Consider the following 17,854-nt stretch of genomic DNA (forward strand, 5'->3'; position numbering starts at 1 on the left):
ATCATGAAACGGATTTAAGTCAAATTTTCAATCGCCTGTAAAATGTTTATTAATTATTGAATTAATCACTAAATTTGCAGATAACAACACTTTTAAAGCAACATTGAAAATATTTTAATTTTGGTCTACGACATTTTAGTACATTAAGATTTTGACTAAAGCCTAAGATGTGTCATGATCCCAGGGCCGGATTTACATGTATCATATTGAATAAGATTCTGATCAAATATGGCCTGCCGTCAGTTTTAGAAATGATAAACTACTACATCAAGAACAAATCAAAGCTTAAATCTGAAGCTAGACAAGTGGTAGCATCGTATTGACACCAATAATTCGTAGAAGAAAAATAAAAATAAGGGCATTTAAATTTCTTGCACTAGAAAACATAAAACCTAGAAAACCACAGTTGGTGTGGACATCTTGTAAGCACAAGTCTAATGGAATGTTCATAAATCTAGTAAACAAAACGAATCGTGGACAGGGAAAAACAACGGACCCCTGAACACAAGAGGTGGGATCATGTGCCGAGGAGGAGGAAGCATCTCCTGTCGATCTGTCAAACCCGCCGTGAGCCCTATGTATTGATCAGGTATAGTAGGATTACTCCGTAGTCAAAGAAAGAGGGCGTACAAGGCGAGGACAATCCCCCGCTCTGAGACAATGTGTTTCTCAATTTTCAAAGTTCACGGAAAAGTTTCATATTTCTAAAATTATGTTTTCAGTAAAGTCATCTTCAACACTTTTGATTCATTTATTTTATGAAACGACTTATTAATTGATATTTTTTCTTCGTTGAAGTTGACAGTTAAGCATATTTAGTAGAAAATGGGTTTATTAAAGCCACAAAAAATGATTTTTGAATACGAATTCTAAATTATATTTGAAAATTTTCTACTCACTAAAACCCTAATGAGATGTCCCCTGTATATAATTATAATATCCCTTCTTGATATGTTTAAAGTTTTTACATTTGTAAAAAAAATTATATATTATCCTGTTCAGGCTACAAATAGCATGTTTTTTTGTATTTATTTCCACCTAGTAAATTCAAAATTTACATGATACAAATAACCCTTACTTTTACCCTTCTTAAATAACCAGTATATACATCATTGTTTTAACCAGAGACGTATTAGACGTATATTATACGTCTCTGCTTTAACAAACCTATAACTAACTTAACAACGGTTTTATAGAGCTTAAAATATCCTTTTGTTGCTTCTATTTGAAAATGTTTGAGATTAGTCTAATCTCAAACATTTTTGTGGCCTCTACTCCTACAATTTAAGGTACTTGGAAAAAAATACCCGATGTAGCATTTATCCGTTCGGAACATTTAACTTAATGACTTATTCGGAATACCTCGGTCTGTGTTTTCATTCACAACCAGGGTGTTTCGTCATACCTTACACGCTGGACATAAATCGTTTATCAAACCAGCATTTAAATATAACGTGTTCCTTCTCTAGTATATATAAAAAGACCAATCTAAGCGCACAAACTAAATAAAACTGAAGCTAACTCGACACATCTTAAACAGAAGGGAAATATTGGGGGCCATGGGTTTGCTTTTATCTAAATTAACGACTTTGTTCGAGTCTTTTTCCTCTGGATCACAAGCCAAAATTCTTATGCTTGGTTTAGATTCTGCAGGTAAGATAACAAAATTTTAAAATAAAATAATATTTTTTTTCTTTCAAAATTTTTGATGAATTAAAATTAATATAAATTACAAATTCGGATAAATTAATTCTTTCTTTCCTTACAAATGAAGAAAGTTTCATCTATTTAATTTTGAATTGAAATAGTAAAAAAAATACATAAATAAAAAATAAAAATAAATAGTAAAATTTAAGTAAAGGCATTTTTTTGTAGGAAAAACAACGATTTTGTACAAGATCAAGCTCAATGAGAATGTATGTACCATTCCCACCATAGGATTTAACGTGGAGACCGTGTCCCCAGTAAAGGGTGTGTCCTTTACGGTGTGGGACGTCGGGGGTCAGGGCAAAATTAGATCACTGTGGAACTACTACTACCAAGGAACAGAGGGTAAGCTTCTAAGAAACTTTATAGTTAGTACCCTAGATGCGCGCTTATTTTAGATTAGTGTTTTTTTTTTAGCTCACCTGAGCCGAAGGCTCAAGTGAGCTTTTCTGATCACATTTTGTCCGTCGTCCGTCCGTCCGTCTGTCCGTCTGTCCGTCTGTCTGTCTGTCTGTCCGTCCGTCTGTAAACTTTTCACATTTTTGACTTCTTCTCAAGAACCACTGGGCCAATTTTGACCAAACTTGGTACAAAGCATCCTTGGGTGAAGGGGAATTTAAATTGTTAAAATGAAGGGCCAAGTCCCCTCACAAGGGGAGATAATCAAGAGAAGACAAAAATAGGGTGGGGTCATTAAAAAATCTTCTTCTCAAGAACCACAGGGCCAGTAAAGCTGAAACTTATATGGAAGCATCCTGGGGTAGTGTAGATTCTAAATTGTTCAAATCATGACCCCCGGGGGTAGGGCGGGGCCACAATAGGGAATCAATGTTTTACATAGAAATATATAGGAAAAATCTTTAAAAATCTTCTTCTCAAGAACCACTGGGCCAGAAAAGCTGAAACTTATGTGGAAGCATCCTGGGGTAGTGTAGATTCTAAATTGTTTAAATCATGACCCCCGGGGGTAGGGCGGGGCCACAATAGGAAATACAAGTTTTACATTGAAATATATAGGAAAAATCTTTAAAAATCTTCTTCTCAAGAACCACTGGGCCAGAAAAGCTGAAACTTATGTGGAAGCATCCTGGGGTAGTGTAGATTCTAAATTGTTCAAATCATGACCCCCGGGGGTAGGGCGGGGCCACAATAGGAAATACAAGTCTTACATTGAAATATATAGGAAAAATCTTTAAAAATCTTCTTCTCAAGAACCACTGGGCCAGAAAAGCTGAAACTTATGTGGAAGCATCCTCAAGTAGTGTACACTCTAAATTATTCAAATCATGACCCAGGGGATAGGGCGGGGCCACAATAGGGGGAATCCCAAGTTTTACATTGAAATATATAGGAAAAATCTTTAAAAATCTTCTCAAGAACCACTGGACCAGAAAAACTGAAACTTATGTGGAAGCATCCTGGGGTAGTGTAGATTCTAAATTGTTCAAATCATGGCCCCTGGGGGAGGGTGGGGCCACAATAGGTATTACAAGGGGGGAGTCTGGTAATGAACAGCATGGCCAAAGTTACTCAGGTGAGCGATGTGGCCCATGGGCCTCTTGTTTTATTTGTGTTATGATATCATTCAAGAAAAAGTACAAACTTTGGACACGGTTTGGGCGAATGGATTTTACTATTTCATAATTTAATCTTCAGTTATCTGTTTTAGGTTTGGTATATGTGGTGGATAGTAATGATAGAGAAAGAATGAACGAGTCTCGAGAAGAACTTTTTAGAATCCTTCAAACAGACGAAATGAGAGGAGTTCCAGTTATGGTTATCGCTAACAAACAAGATCTTCCAAGTACGTCTTATCTTAAACTTTATAAACTTCATACATGTATATATCTATTATTTGTCATTGTATGTAAAAAAAATATAAGATTACTTAATCAATAAAATGCTTTCTTTGTTTCACGTTTGCGACCTTGCAGAGAATTTTTTTCTGCAATGATCATTACGCCCCGCAGTAAAAAGCATCGAAAGCCATTTCATTGTTTATATAGATCTATATAAATCATTTGTTTTAATAGTTCAACCCCTTGTTTAAAAATGTATTCATTCATTTTGTATACTTTATTATTATTCTATTAGTTTTCTACTTTATTGATAACATTTCTAACATTTGTACATTCATCTTTCAATGTAGACGTTCTAAGTACCGCTGAGGTGGCCGAAAGAATGTGCTTACATAAACTGACATCAAGAAAATGGTTCATCCAATCCGCATGCGCAACGACTGGAGAAGGGATTTACGATTCTATGCAAGAATTATCAACAATGGTCAAAGAATATAAGAAAGGACTGAAATGATCAAAACACGTTCAATTTATAAATGTGCCATCAAAAGCATCCACTGAAGTGTTCTAAGCAAGCCGTGTGAGTGTAACATGTATGTACGAAGACAGAAGGATGAAAATAAATGTTTTAACATTGGACACAGACTGATCAACATGCATTGAGCGTTGTGGTTCATTCTTTGGACCAGAAATTGCTCATACATGTACTAAAACGTTGTTGCACTTCGCCAGTACGATTTATACAAAAACAATGGTTGAAATGTACTTTGCTTCTCTTTTCCCATTTAACATGCATACCATTGGAAGAAATGTAAATTGTAGTCATCAAAAAATAATATTTATTATTTATATGTTTTGTGTTTGTAAAAAATATTTTATAAAAGTACCAATATTAAACTGTTGAGAGAATAATAATAGTACCTTTGAGTAGAATTTGAAATTATTTTCTACACATAACTGAAAGTACGATCAGCTGCAAATTTATTAATGGACGAGAAAAAATCAAATCGGGCAGAGATTAATGATAATAATTATAATACTGCTGTAGATTAAATTTGAGATATTTCAGACTTCCTTTTTCTTTTAAAAGTACATTCAATCAATGTTCCTAAATTATGTCTAAATTTGTTTAGGCTGAAGATTTCTTATTTGTATTTGTTTCAAAGCAAGACAAATAGACAATAAACTGATTTCATGTAAATGCATCAGAGAAAAATGAGATCATTCATTACATGTATATGATAACGTTGATTATTAAGATGGATTTTAATGGGGGAAAATGCTAATAGTTGAAGATTATACAGAAGTTGTTATGACTGATTGATTATATATTGTTTTACGTCCCATTCGAGAATTTTTCACTGATATAGAGACGTCACCAAATACCGGTGAAGGGCTTCAAATTTAGACCTTTACTCGACACTCAGGGCCATTGAGCAGTGGGGGATCTTTATGGTGCCAACGCCTGCCGTGACACGGGGCCTCAGTTTTTATGGTCTTAAAATAAAATTAATTGATGGTGTGACATTGTTGTGCTTCAGTTAAGGATTTTACAATGAGAAAGGATCATGATTTTTCTATTAACACCCACCCATGTAAATTATGATCTTCAATAGGATGATAAGTTGTTAAAATGTACAGCTGTATGGTAGTGGTACAGTAAAAAAGCTAAAATTTTACGACTTTTTCATTAGAAAAATGAAGGTCCTAGGCCAATAATTTAATTGAAATTTCCATTAATTTCAACAACATTCCCCCAAATCTGCTTGCCTGCAATTCTTATTAAATATTGTACCGCATCATTAATGAAATTATTTATATGAAGATACATGAACAAACATTACTAGTAATCATAGTCAAATGTCCAAATAAATAATACAAAGATCTAGAGAACACTGAAAACAGAGGCGGGATCAGGTGCCATGGAAGAGTGAGCATCTCCAGTAGACCGGTCAAACCCACTGTGTGACCCTTGTCATCATCGGTCAAACGAAAACAAATCCGTAGACAATATAGTGTGAAAAATTGAAAGATGTTAGTCAATATATTCGACCTAACGAAAGACTGTATTTGTGAACAAGGTCATTGAATTAGTCATAGAATATGCGAGATGTTCACTTTAAATGAGATTGTTGGTATCCTTGTAACAACTTAATTCTCAGTAGCCTGCCTCGTTTTAGAAATAATTGCCCGTACGTAGAAAATGCTCGAATCAGTTGGAATACATAAATCCCAAATGCAGTTGATAATAGTTTATTGCTACATAAATTAGGGAAGTTGACGCCACGATATAAAAGTTGAAGTAATCTCATTTATTATAAAGTTTAGATGTTATTTTCCATTATTGTCTTTCTCTAATAATACATCCAAATTAATACGAAACTGTTGTGTCAGACTCTGTGGTGTCTTTTTTCCTGAGTTCTTTATATCGAATCAACGTAGGAATGAAAATGAATATTGCTAATTCATAAAATATATTGTCGCTATATCCCAATTTCCATATGAAAGCCACAGCAATAAACTCCTTTTCATGTAGAAGATTTTGAATAAATTCTGCTTCATAAGAATACAAAAATAGTTAGTTATAAATACTTATAATGGGACACAATTAGCTCCAATGGTAAATCCAATAGATTTTGGAGACCTTGTCTCCAAATATTACATAGATTTGTCAATGAAAACTCAAAAATCTTTTTAATTTCAACCTCGGATTACCAGCGTGTAGAATCAGATTTTTTTTTAAACAAAATAAGTTTGCAGATGACTAATGACAGGTATGAAATTGCAGTCAGCTGCTGAAGATTCTGGGGGACTTGTGGGTGATGGCTAATACACATATCAACCTCATCCGAGAGATGCTCTATTGGCGATTGATCTGGTTTGTTTGGTGGTCATTCATATGGATCCACATTCTATGCATGCGGAATTTTACGACAGACAAGATCGAAATGCGACCAAGCATTATCTTGTCACTCGACGTGCTGTTAACCATAAGGCCCAGCTGGAGAAGGGAGACGACGTAGAGTGAATCTAGATTCGTCATGAAGAGAACCCTTCTTCATTGTTGCATACTGTAGCAAGAGTTGCATGACGCTGCAACCAATCAAATTGCGCCCTCCGTCTTACATCATTCAATGGTAGTCTCATGGTCTACTGGCTCTTATATCGAATTCTCGGAGACTGTTTTTAATGGTTCTCTCATTTAATTTAACTTCTTTGGAAATAGTTGCAGAAGTTACAACTGTCCTACCCCTATCACGCAAATGAGAGAGTCAGATTGGTCTATCTTCCCAGGGTGAAGTCATCCATGACCTACCACTTTGCAGACAGTAATTGATGTCATTGATTGTGTGATAGGCATTTCATCAATCATATTCAAGCATAATGTCCAAAATATGATATGTCTATGCGGGTTAAGTTTTGAAATTTAAACTGCAAAAACTTATGTTCAGTTGAAATACAGCGACCCTTTGCTTTTGCCAGCACCAAGTGTGTTCGAATAAAGTATACTTTTCGTGAAAAAATACAAAGAAATTAATTTCTGAAAATTGATGAACGATTGACTTCATCTGTGTTTTATCTCTAAAGATACCCTTGTCATGAACAAACTCTATGATACAGGTGGTATATTTGCATAATTAGAATTCAACCTCTGAAAAATTGATATACACCCGTATGCGTTTCTTTTTCCCTTTTAGTATAATGTTTCAGGAAGAAAGGTAACTTAAAAATCAATTCATGTAGAGTTTTTCTTCCTGATATATTTAAAATATATTAAAAGGGTGTATTCGGAATACCTCGGTTCTTGTGTCCATAATCACAAGGTCTTTCGCCATATCTTTCATGCTGGACAATGGATCATGTAAATGTTTAATCGAATATATGCACCAAGAGGGATATATAAATTTTGATATTTTTCTACTAATTTGACAGGAAATTAAAATAACATGGGTTTATTTGTATCGAAATTGACGAATCTATTCGAGTCTTTTTCTTCTGGATCACGTGCTAGAATCATTATGCTTGGTTTAGATAATGCAGGTATGATGAATTGTTGAAAGATTTTGTAAAATGTGAATTGTTGCGCATCTATATTTACTAAATTACGAAATTAATATATATTTTTTAAATTCATCCATTAGTTTTTACATTTTTTTTCTAAATTTACCTGTTAAATGTAAATTTTTCTGTTTATTTCCTGCTAAAATCGGAGATGATAATTTTTATTTGTAGGGAAAACGACGATTTTATATAAGCTTAAACTGAATGAGAAGATAAGTGATATACCAACTATAGGATTTAATGTGGAGACCCTGTCCCCTGTAAAGGGCGTGACCTTTACTGTGTTTGATGTTGGGGGTCAGGACAGGCTGCGGTCACTGTGGAGACACTACTACCAAGGATCAGAGGGTAGGTATAAGGACATTCTCTGTATTAATACAAAAAAATTACATATATGTGTCGTACACTTCCTACAAATTGAAACCTAACACTGTTAATTTTATAAGTTTGAAAGGTTAAAATAACCTTTTGGAATACTGACCGATAAGCAGGATTTATATGCCGAGAAATGTCATGAATTTAGTTTATTGATATCTCCTGTTGATAATTCAAGGCTTAGTGTATGTGGTGGATAGCAACGACAAAGAAAAGATAGCAGAATCAAGTAAAGAACTGTTTGGAATTTTACAAGATGACGAAATGAAGGGAGTCCCAGTGGTGATCATTGCTAACAAAAAAGATCTTCCAAGTATGTATTAATTTATAAACAAATTAAAAAGGAATCAAATCTCCATCAGAAATTTTATTTTTCGTTTTAATTAAATTTCTGTTTCAAACTTTTGATCAGTTTTTTTTAAAGTATGATAGAAATTGCATTTTACCATCGAAAACTAGCAAATGTATATGTTACGCTTAAAGCTATTTATACTCATTAGAACTAATAAAGTACACTGTAATCTTAAAACTACTTTAAGATGCTGTAAGTACCTCGGAGATGGCAGAAATGATGCGCTTGCACAGGTTGACCACACGAAAATGGTTCATTCAAGCAGCATGTGCAATAACAGGAGAGGGAATCTATGAGTCCATGAAGGAATTATCAACTATGGTCAAAGACTTTAAGAAAGAGAACTCTGATAAATCTTGATTCCCCTGATATCACATGTCTCAATGAAAACACCGCATTATCCTCTGTAGAGAGCTACCCATTATCAGCTGCTGAAACCATAATTGAAAGTATCATCTAGAATCCATAAAATTGTATACGGCACCAACAGAACATATCATGGATCAATTTTCAGCTTTAATTCATATATGATATCTCTATCATATTGATTATAATTATTAAATTTCAATACACGCTCCAAATTCCGCCAATGTAACAGGCCGGGAAAATAATACATGCGCAACAACAGTCATGTTCCATGCATACCATATGAGTGTAAAAAAAGCATAAGAATGAAATGTGTTTTAGATGAGATACTTAAACTGAATAATATGAGCGGCTGTGTCAGACACTCTCTCTCTTGTTGAGCTGGAAATTGCTCAGATCAATCTTGTTTGCATCTACATGTAACAATTATTCTGCAACTACAAATTAATGTCAACCACTACAGCGAAACATAACGATAACAGTCCTCTTTGTGTATTTGTTTTTCCCCAATTTTACGTTTGGAAGTATTGTAAATTGTGTTTTTAAAAAATATTCATTAAATTATATGTGTGTAAATATCTGATATCAGTATTGTTCGCTAATGTGTATTTGTCCTTTATAAAAAAACAAAAAACAAATAACTTCCTTATGTAATCTTAAACATTTGAGTGCGTTTTAACGAATAATAGATTTATCTGAGTCACATTTTCTACACAATCAAACCTGTCTGACTGAGCTTTGTATTTCTTGAGGCACTAATTTATTTAAACTCAGTCAAAGCTTCAAAAATAGTTAAATTTGACATTGTTTCACGATTAAGTGGACTTGAATAGAAGATACCACAGAGTCTGACAAATCTGATTCATATTTGGATATTTTACTAGAAAAATACGTAAATGGTAACCTAACACAAAACTTTATGATAAACGTGATGACTTTAACTTTACTAATGTAATTTCCCTTACTTATGTAGCAATATACCCCTATCACCTGCATATGAGGTTTAGATCTCCCAGTTGATTCAATACGCAAGAGCATGCTCCATTTATGATCAATTTCTAAAAGGAGGCAAGCTATTGACAAACACGTTGATGAAACAAGGATATCAACAGTCTCGTTTAAAGTCATCATTTCGCAAATTCTATGGTCGAAACAATGACCTTGTCAGCAAATACAATCTATCATTAGGTCGGCTGACTTTTTTCATACTACAGTTTAGGCTATTATTTAAACACTGAATTGCCTATGGATTTTTTCGTTTGCCCGATCATGACAATGTTCACACGGCAAGTGTGACTGGTCGACAGGGAATGCTTACTCCTCCATGGCACCTGATCCCACCTCTGATGTTTTTTCAGAGATCCGTGTTTGCTCTATTCCCGATTTGTATTGTTTCAGTGGACTTTTAAGTTTGATAACTGTTCGTTATCCCCATATTTCATATAAAGCGTTTCAACTAATCATTTTGAGTCACCTTGATTCTCAAAAGGTTTGTTTTACTAACAAGTTCTTATTTTGCATCAGATTTCTTAATACAGTTATTCAATATATAACAAGCAATTTATATCATAACAAATATATTGTACTTTAAATTACCTTTTGTGTATAGTAGATATTCGTGGGTAATTAGTTTAGTAAATTACTGATATTGCAAAAAATCTGATGCTCTCTGTTAGGTTACATTAAGATGAACATCACTATGAAATGTTCTTTGTTCAGAGTGCGTTACTGGAGTACCACTAAAGCTAGTCTCTTGTTAGTTATAAAAAATTACATATCTCAGTTTGTGCTCTTTACGTTCATACGTCTTCCAATGTTTTCCTTCTAATCACATGACTATCTCTTCAATATTCATGAATTGTGTGTTTTAAAGCAGAAAATACATATTTTAACCACAAGCCACGATTTATTTAATGTGATCATTAATGATTTTTTCAATTCTATGATCGATACAATATCTTTGTTTGTAAATAGTCTTTCGTCAGGTCAAATATTGATTAACGTATTTCATTTTCACATTGAATTGTCTACGGATTTTTCCTTTTACTCGATGAAGAGAAGGGGCACACAACGGTTGTGACTGGTCGAAAGGGGATGCTTACTCCCCTTTAATTTATTACTTGATCCCACCATACACCTATTTTCAGACGTTGCGTTGGCTCTGTTCTTAATATGGTTTTATTTCAATGGACTTCTAATAATGATCATTGTTAGTTATCTTCACATTTCAAAAAAGAAATAAATATCTCTTTAAATTAGAAAGATGTGCAATGTATCTTATTTCTTATAGATACTTCTTTTGACCTAAAGTGATATCTCTTAAACTTAGAAAGATTACCTTTAAATGTTTAAGTATAGAGAGAAATGTTTATAATCTGGAGCGGTATCTCTCAAAGAGAAGGAGTCTGTTCGTTCATTTTATTTATATAGTTCATACGGTTAGAAAACATCCCTCTATTATATACCGTTTACCTTAAACACCCAATTTTGTGTTAACGCCCCCAAAATCTACCTGGTTCAAGATCAATAATATACCGCCTGTCAATCATAAATAAAACAATAGCTACTGATCTGATTGACAGGCCAGCTACCGGTGCTACCTGATGTTCTGATATTGGATGTTTCGATAACAATTACCTGACTACGCGACAACCTCTTTTCTGTGCCCCGCTTGATTTGTCGCTTGGGTCCACAGAAACTCAATTCAGTAACAATATAGCGACACCCCCCCCCCCCCCCAATAAAATGAATCAACACAAAATGGAATAAAATAATTGACAGAAGATAATTAGACACTGATGGCATGAAATAAGTTTGAAAATTATGAAGATTCCTTTTAAATTATCACAGGTTTAATCTGTAAAAGCAGATGTTTAAAAAAAACTCACAAATGGTACACGTTACGTAAATATTGTATTTCGTGTACAATAAATTGGGGATTATTTTTAAATTGCACTATCTTCGGATGGTATTTATTTTATTGAAGAAATTTAGATTACAAAAATTGGCAATAATTCTTCACCACGTAGTGGAAGAAATGTCATAATCATAGTTCGAATTTCCTCTAAATTCCTTATTCGTAAATGAACATCATGGGCACCAGTGTCGGTCAGGGAAATCAATAATTTCTAGATTGTTAATGTACTGAAGAGAAATGGAACTTTTTTTCAATATTTACACGTACAATATACCTTGTAATTATTTTTTACTGACAATTAAAAAATCATTGATATGATTGCTTTGTAGCTTACAATCTAGTTTTTTTAATATAATTTTTAGTAAAAGGATATTTCTTTATTCATGATATTTTTTTTATCAAAATTTTCGATGAAAATGTTGAGATTATCAAGTTCGTGCAAAAGCATTATTTGGTTTCATCACTGTTTCACTCAGAATTAGACAAGAAACGTGTGTAATGTTGGCCATGATCACCATAAAGACTTCCTGTATAATGCAATGTGTATATGAATTTTTGGCATCTTGAGTATTAGGGCACTCCAGGTAAATAACATCTGTACTAATAAGACCACTCCCTCTTCTCAGGTAACCGTACGGTAAAAAAATTGGGTCTTCAAATAGCGTTTTTATTACAAATATACGAGGTAAATAAATTTGTTTTTGTTTGTTTGTTTATTGTTTAACGTCCCTCTCGAGAATTTTTCACTCATATGGAGACGCCACCGCTTGCCGGTGGAGAGTTGCAAATTTTGACTTATACTCGGCACTCAGGGCCATTGAGCAGTGAGGGATCTTTTTCGTGCCAACATCTGCTGAGACAAGGGTCCTCGGTTTATACGGTCTCATCCGAAGGGCCGGTCTCCACGTCCCACAGTGGAAATAAATTTGTTAGATGGTTGATATTTAAAATATACCCTAGCCTTTTCACAGAATCCGAACAAGAAGTTTCTGGTAGGCTATATAAAAATGAACATCAATACAACAGACAGGAATCGAATGAATGGAACTTTTTATGGTATTCATTGATTAAATGAGGTTAATAATCATTTGATAACTGAGAGTAATAAATCAGAAATAGTTGTAATTAAGTTGAGTTTTTTTTCTATATGAAAAACAATTATTAACTATAGCTTACTAGACGTTACGCGTGATGTTGGTGATGTTTGACGTTATTTTTTAGGATGCTACGGAAAAATTGACGTAACACTTTTCATAGTGTTACAGCTTGATTGGTACGCTATCTCTTTGTACTTTAAATAGGAGCTTAAAATGTAACGTGTTACACGCTTAAGATACCTTTTATTTGCGCTGTAAAATTCTATATTTTGTACAAAATTTATTAAGTTGTTATTTTATGACTGGAACCGGGTAGTTCTGTTCAATACCTATCGATCCAAACCAAAATTACCCATATTGCGTTTTTTTTTTTTTTTCTTTTGTTTTGTTTATTTGTTTTTTTGTGGTTTTTATTAAATCACTGATGGGTTTAGCTCTGGTACTAAAATTGTAAAATAGCCTCAACATCGCGAGTCCTTTTATTTAGTACATGTATTGGATTGTTGATGGCAAACTTACTTGTGTCACTGAAAGACCTCAGGCTAGGACGCGGCTTAGATACAGCAGCTGCCGTCGTCAAATGGTCGTTTATGGGCTTCTTGACTTGGATGCGCTTTGAAATTTCGTTTTCAATATAATTTCTTCTCAAAAATTTTTTTAAGAAAATACTTTTTCTGCACGCAAATGCTCAAAATAGGGAAGTATTTTATCGAATTCCTATGAGAGCTATCGTTCTTTGACAAACAAAACCAAATAGACGAATTTCCTGATTATGCCTCATCATTGTAAAACGGTTTTCCAGATATCTCAAGTTACAGTAACTTGTAATATCCAGTATCAAAATTTTGTCACTTTAACCAGATTTTACTCTATCTTAAGTATGCTGTTTATCTAAAATATGTGATTTATTTATTTATTTGGCAAATAATTATACTTCACTCACTTGTCTGACATCTTAAAAAGGTCGCAACCTTCACATTTTTTTGTGATCATTAATCACATTTAAATATATAAGTGGAAATAAATGCAGTTTTATACTTCGAATCCATGAAAGTGCGAGGAGATTTAAAATATATACAATGTATATAAACAGTTAAAATTTGACAAATAAATTTCGCTGAAAATAAATAATCTTCATATATATCTTCCTTCCGGTATGGTTAACTAGGGATTATGTTATTGAGACATTTATACGAACCACCTTGATCGGTGTTTTCATTCAGAAGCTGGTGTTTTGTCATACTTTACACGCTGGAAATAAAAAGTTCATCAAACCAGCACTTCAGTGTAAAATGTTCCTGGTACATGTATTTTATATAAGGACTCCAATCAATGCAATAACTAAATAAAGGTAAGATTTAAACCAACAATCTAATTACTATGGTCCATGGGTTTACTTTTATCTAAATTAACGATTCTATTGGAGTCTTTTTCCTTTAGATCACCTGCCAAAATTCTTATACTTGGCTTAGATGCTGCACTTTTAACAAAATTTAAAAATAATTAATGATTTTCTTAAAAGTTTTGTTCTGTGCTTAAGAAAATGTTTTTGATAAATGTAATTTTATGTTTTTGTTGTTGCTTAACATCCCTCTCGAGAATTTTTCACTTATATGGAGACGCCAAAACAAACCGATAGAGGGCTGCGAATTTAAACCTATGTTCGGCACAAAGGGCCATTGAGCAATGAGTGATCTTTTTAGTGCCAGCACCTTACTGCGACATGGGACCTCGGTTTATAAGGTCTAATCCGAAGGACCGATCTCCACGTCCCGCAATGGGATTCGAACCTGCGAAGTAAGGATCGACTCCTTATACTCTAGAGCAAACGCTCTAACAACTGCGCAACGTGGGCGACAAATGTAAATTTAAGGATCGATTTAAAATAGAGGCCTATGGCCCACAATGCTCATTTGAATCACAGCTTGGCCCTTTGAAGAAGATAAATATTAGAACCTCATTATATTCCTGAAATTTTTGGGCCTCTTATTGTGACTCCACCCTAGCAACAAGGTGTTATGACATAACACAGAACTCGAATCTACGCTTCATGGGGGATATCCAAATTTCAAATATGAGTAAAAGGCCTACTGTTCCTTGGAATTTTTTTTTTTGCCCCTACATACATTTATTGGGTAAAAATTAGGGATGGCAATCGAATACAGAATTACTAATCGGTTAACCAAAAGACGTTCCGACCGATTAATCGGTTAATCGTATCAAAATACACATTTTCTTTATATTTTATTTTTTACAGATTTTCTAACCGATTACCATCGTTCCGACCGAGTAACCGGTTAACCGATTACAAATTGCCATCCCTAGTAAAAACCCCTGAGTCCATAATTTGAAGAAAGACTTGACTTAACAAATCCTAGCAATATTTGCATATGAATACATTTTAATGTGCCCCTACTACTACTCTTGAGTAGAAATGAGTAGATAGATTTATTCATTTATTTGCTTGTAGGAAAACCAGCAATATTTTACAGACTTAATCTCAGAGACAACCAAACAACCATTCCTACCATGGGATTTGACGTGGGGACCGTGTCCCCAGTAAAGGGTGTGTCCTTTACCGTGTGGGACCTAGGTGGTCGAGACAGAATGAGATCACTCTGGAAGTACTACTACCAAAACAGAGGGTATAAGTTTCTAAGACTGATTTAGATTTATATTAACTCATAAAGATTAGAATTTTTAATGCGTGTACAAAAGGACACTTGGGAAAACAAAAATGAACTATAATAAATCTAATTTTGACAACCAATATAGGCGATCAATGGATCTCCTTGTTGTCGCGATTCAATACACATGTATCTGTTTTAGGATTGGTTTACGTGGTGGATAGTGGATATCGTGATAGAATCACAGAGTCTCGAGAGGAACTCTTTAATGTCCTACAAAACGAGGAGATGACGGGAGTCCCTGTGATGATTATTGCTAACAAACAAGATCTCTCAAGTATTTAGATCTTAAACTTTTTATATCTTTTTGGTATTATGAAAAGACTTATGAAAATTGGAATCAGATAATTGCAGGTATTACAAGAAAATATAAATCAATTCACTTACCCGTAGAATTTTAAACAATTGAAGATATTTTCAATGTAGATCCTTTAGGTACTTCTGAGATAGCAGATATGATGTGCTTACACATACTGACGCCCCGAAAATGGTCTATTCGATCCGCATGCGCAACAACAGGGGAAGGAATCTTCGATGCTATGCAAGAATTAGCAACGATGATCAAAGAATATAAAAGGGAGAGAGTAAAACAAGTTAAATGAATATAACAAATAAAATATGTTCTTGATTCAAGTGTACCAATCAATGTGAAGCTTATAATGATGAACAAAAAATATATTTAAGATGGGTGTCATAGATTTATACTTTTAATGTGAAATATTCAGTTCATTTTGATTATTTATGCCAATATCAATTGGACTAGTTTGGTAAATTATTTGAAGTTGTTAATTTCCTTCATAATTTATGTCAGAATGTTAAATAAATACTGTCTTGCTTGATTACCAAAGTTTTGTATTGTTAAAGTTAAGTATTGTTTATAAATCTGTTTTCCCCTTCATTTTAATTTTCATGTTACCCGTAGCTATGCAACTAGACACCTTATTGTAACTTACTGAATGCAAGCAAGCAAAATCTCGATTTAATAGATAGGGTAAAACAATATTTAAACCCTATATACTGTACGTGTACATAAATAGGCGTATTCAAAATTTAGCACAATCACTGGGTACATGTATGGAGTTGTTGGCGGTATTCATGAATTAGCGGTACACATACAGTATATATATATATATATATATATATATATATATATATATATATATATATATATATATATATATATATATATATATATATATATATATATATATATATATATATATAAATTGTCAAATTTTCGGGACAACCTGTCCCTTACTCAGGACAAAGAAAAAAGTTAAGAAGTCATAAAAACAAAGGAAACAGAGAAACAAAAACAACTAGCACTACTACTAAACTACCAAACACTTAATATTTACAGTGTTACATGTTTAATTTGAAGTTTATAAATCCGCAGAGCTATGAATTGCGTCCGGTCTATCGGGTGTACTCTGGTGTGAGAAAGGTGAAAAGCTTTTTTCGATCAGGGGAAATATTGAGGATGGAAATATTATTTGAATTTGATTAAATGGACAAAATGTACAAATGAAACTTTCTGAAATCAAAGTTAAAAACGTGTGACAGTACATAAACTATTAGACTGCTTGATAGTACAAAAAAATTTATATATCTATATCTATATCTATATATATATATATACTAGTATATGTTCTGGATCTTACAGCATTTGGAGAGAAAAATGTTGGGGCACTATTTTTTGAATAAATAACATCATGATTTTGGTAAAACTTACTTTGTCAGCAGTTTAGCAAATAGTGCAAGAGGTTTTCTTATTGGAGTTCAAAAAATGAATTACAAAACTTAAGTAGACATATTAAATAGGCAATAAAGGTCTTTAAAAAGATTGGCCGAACTCAAATAAACATGTAAAAGAAAACTGAGAAAGTGTGCAAAAGTTATAGCCTTAGAGCAATTCATAGACATCTACAGATATCCTACCTTATATCCATCAGCCCAATTCGATGTCATGAATTTCAATCTTAGAAAACATTTGTTCAGTATCAAGAAAATAATAATGAACAATTAGCAGCCAAACCTTATTCTCAACACAAACTACCAAAAATCAAGGCCCTATTACTAATTTCAGTTATTATCCCATCACTCTATGTGGTTATGATCCCTTAACATTTTAGAACAAAACCAATACAATCCAAAAGACAAATTATTGAGAGAAAAAAAATTGAAAAATATCCCTAGTTACAAAAGTTCTGGAACTTACTAGTATCAAATTAAAAGATTGGAAATCGACAATTACTCTCAATAATTCATAAAACAATTCTTAAACAAACTTAGACAAACTCTCATTTTGAAAGTTAGATAAGGGAATAAGAGGATATCAACGTTCAAGAGAATATAAATTTTAGCCATCAGCCTTATATCGAAAACCCAAAAGATTTTTGGTTGAATAAATTAAAGGGGAAAATTATAAAATTGTTTTTCAAGAGAAAATTTATATTTGGACAAAAATGTTAGTCGATACAATTCTAAGAACA

The 17,854-nt window shown here is 33.2% G+C and overlaps 2 protein-coding genes across 2 annotated transcripts; both read left to right on the forward strand.

Annotated features, from left to right (window-relative positions):
- The first annotated feature begins 1,525 nt into the window (after positions 1-1,525).
- Positions 1,526-4,327, forward strand: LOC133190171 (uncharacterized). Its single transcript, XM_061325654.1, has 4 exons — positions 1,526-1,653; positions 1,876-2,052; positions 3,377-3,511; positions 3,857-4,327. Exons 1-4 carry the CDS (start codon positions 1,560-1,562, stop codon positions 4,018-4,020), a joined length of 570 nt encoding a protein of 189 aa, XP_061181638.1. The 5' UTR covers positions 1,526-1,559; the 3' UTR covers positions 4,021-4,327.
- A 3,032-nt stretch (positions 4,328-7,359) lies between these two features.
- On the forward strand, positions 7,360-16,040 carry LOC133190609 (uncharacterized). Its single transcript, XM_061326298.1, has 8 exons — positions 7,360-7,547; positions 7,740-7,916; positions 8,122-8,256; positions 8,483-8,647; positions 14,055-14,154; positions 15,144-15,312; positions 15,483-15,639; positions 15,789-16,040. Exons 1-8 carry the CDS (start codon positions 7,454-7,456, stop codon positions 15,962-15,964), a joined length of 1,173 nt encoding a protein of 390 aa, XP_061182282.1. The 5' UTR covers positions 7,360-7,453; the 3' UTR covers positions 15,965-16,040.
- The last annotated feature ends 1,814 nt before the right edge of the window (positions 16,041-17,854 follow it).

Source organism: Saccostrea echinata, unplaced genomic scaffold (assembly GCF_033153115.1).
Source record: "Saccostrea echinata isolate AGI-Se365-2 ecotype Australia unplaced genomic scaffold, CSIRO_AGI_Sech_v1 ptg000022l, whole genome shotgun sequence".
NCBI classification, from domain to species: domain Eukaryota; kingdom Metazoa; phylum Mollusca; class Bivalvia; order Ostreida; family Ostreidae; genus Saccostrea; species Saccostrea echinata.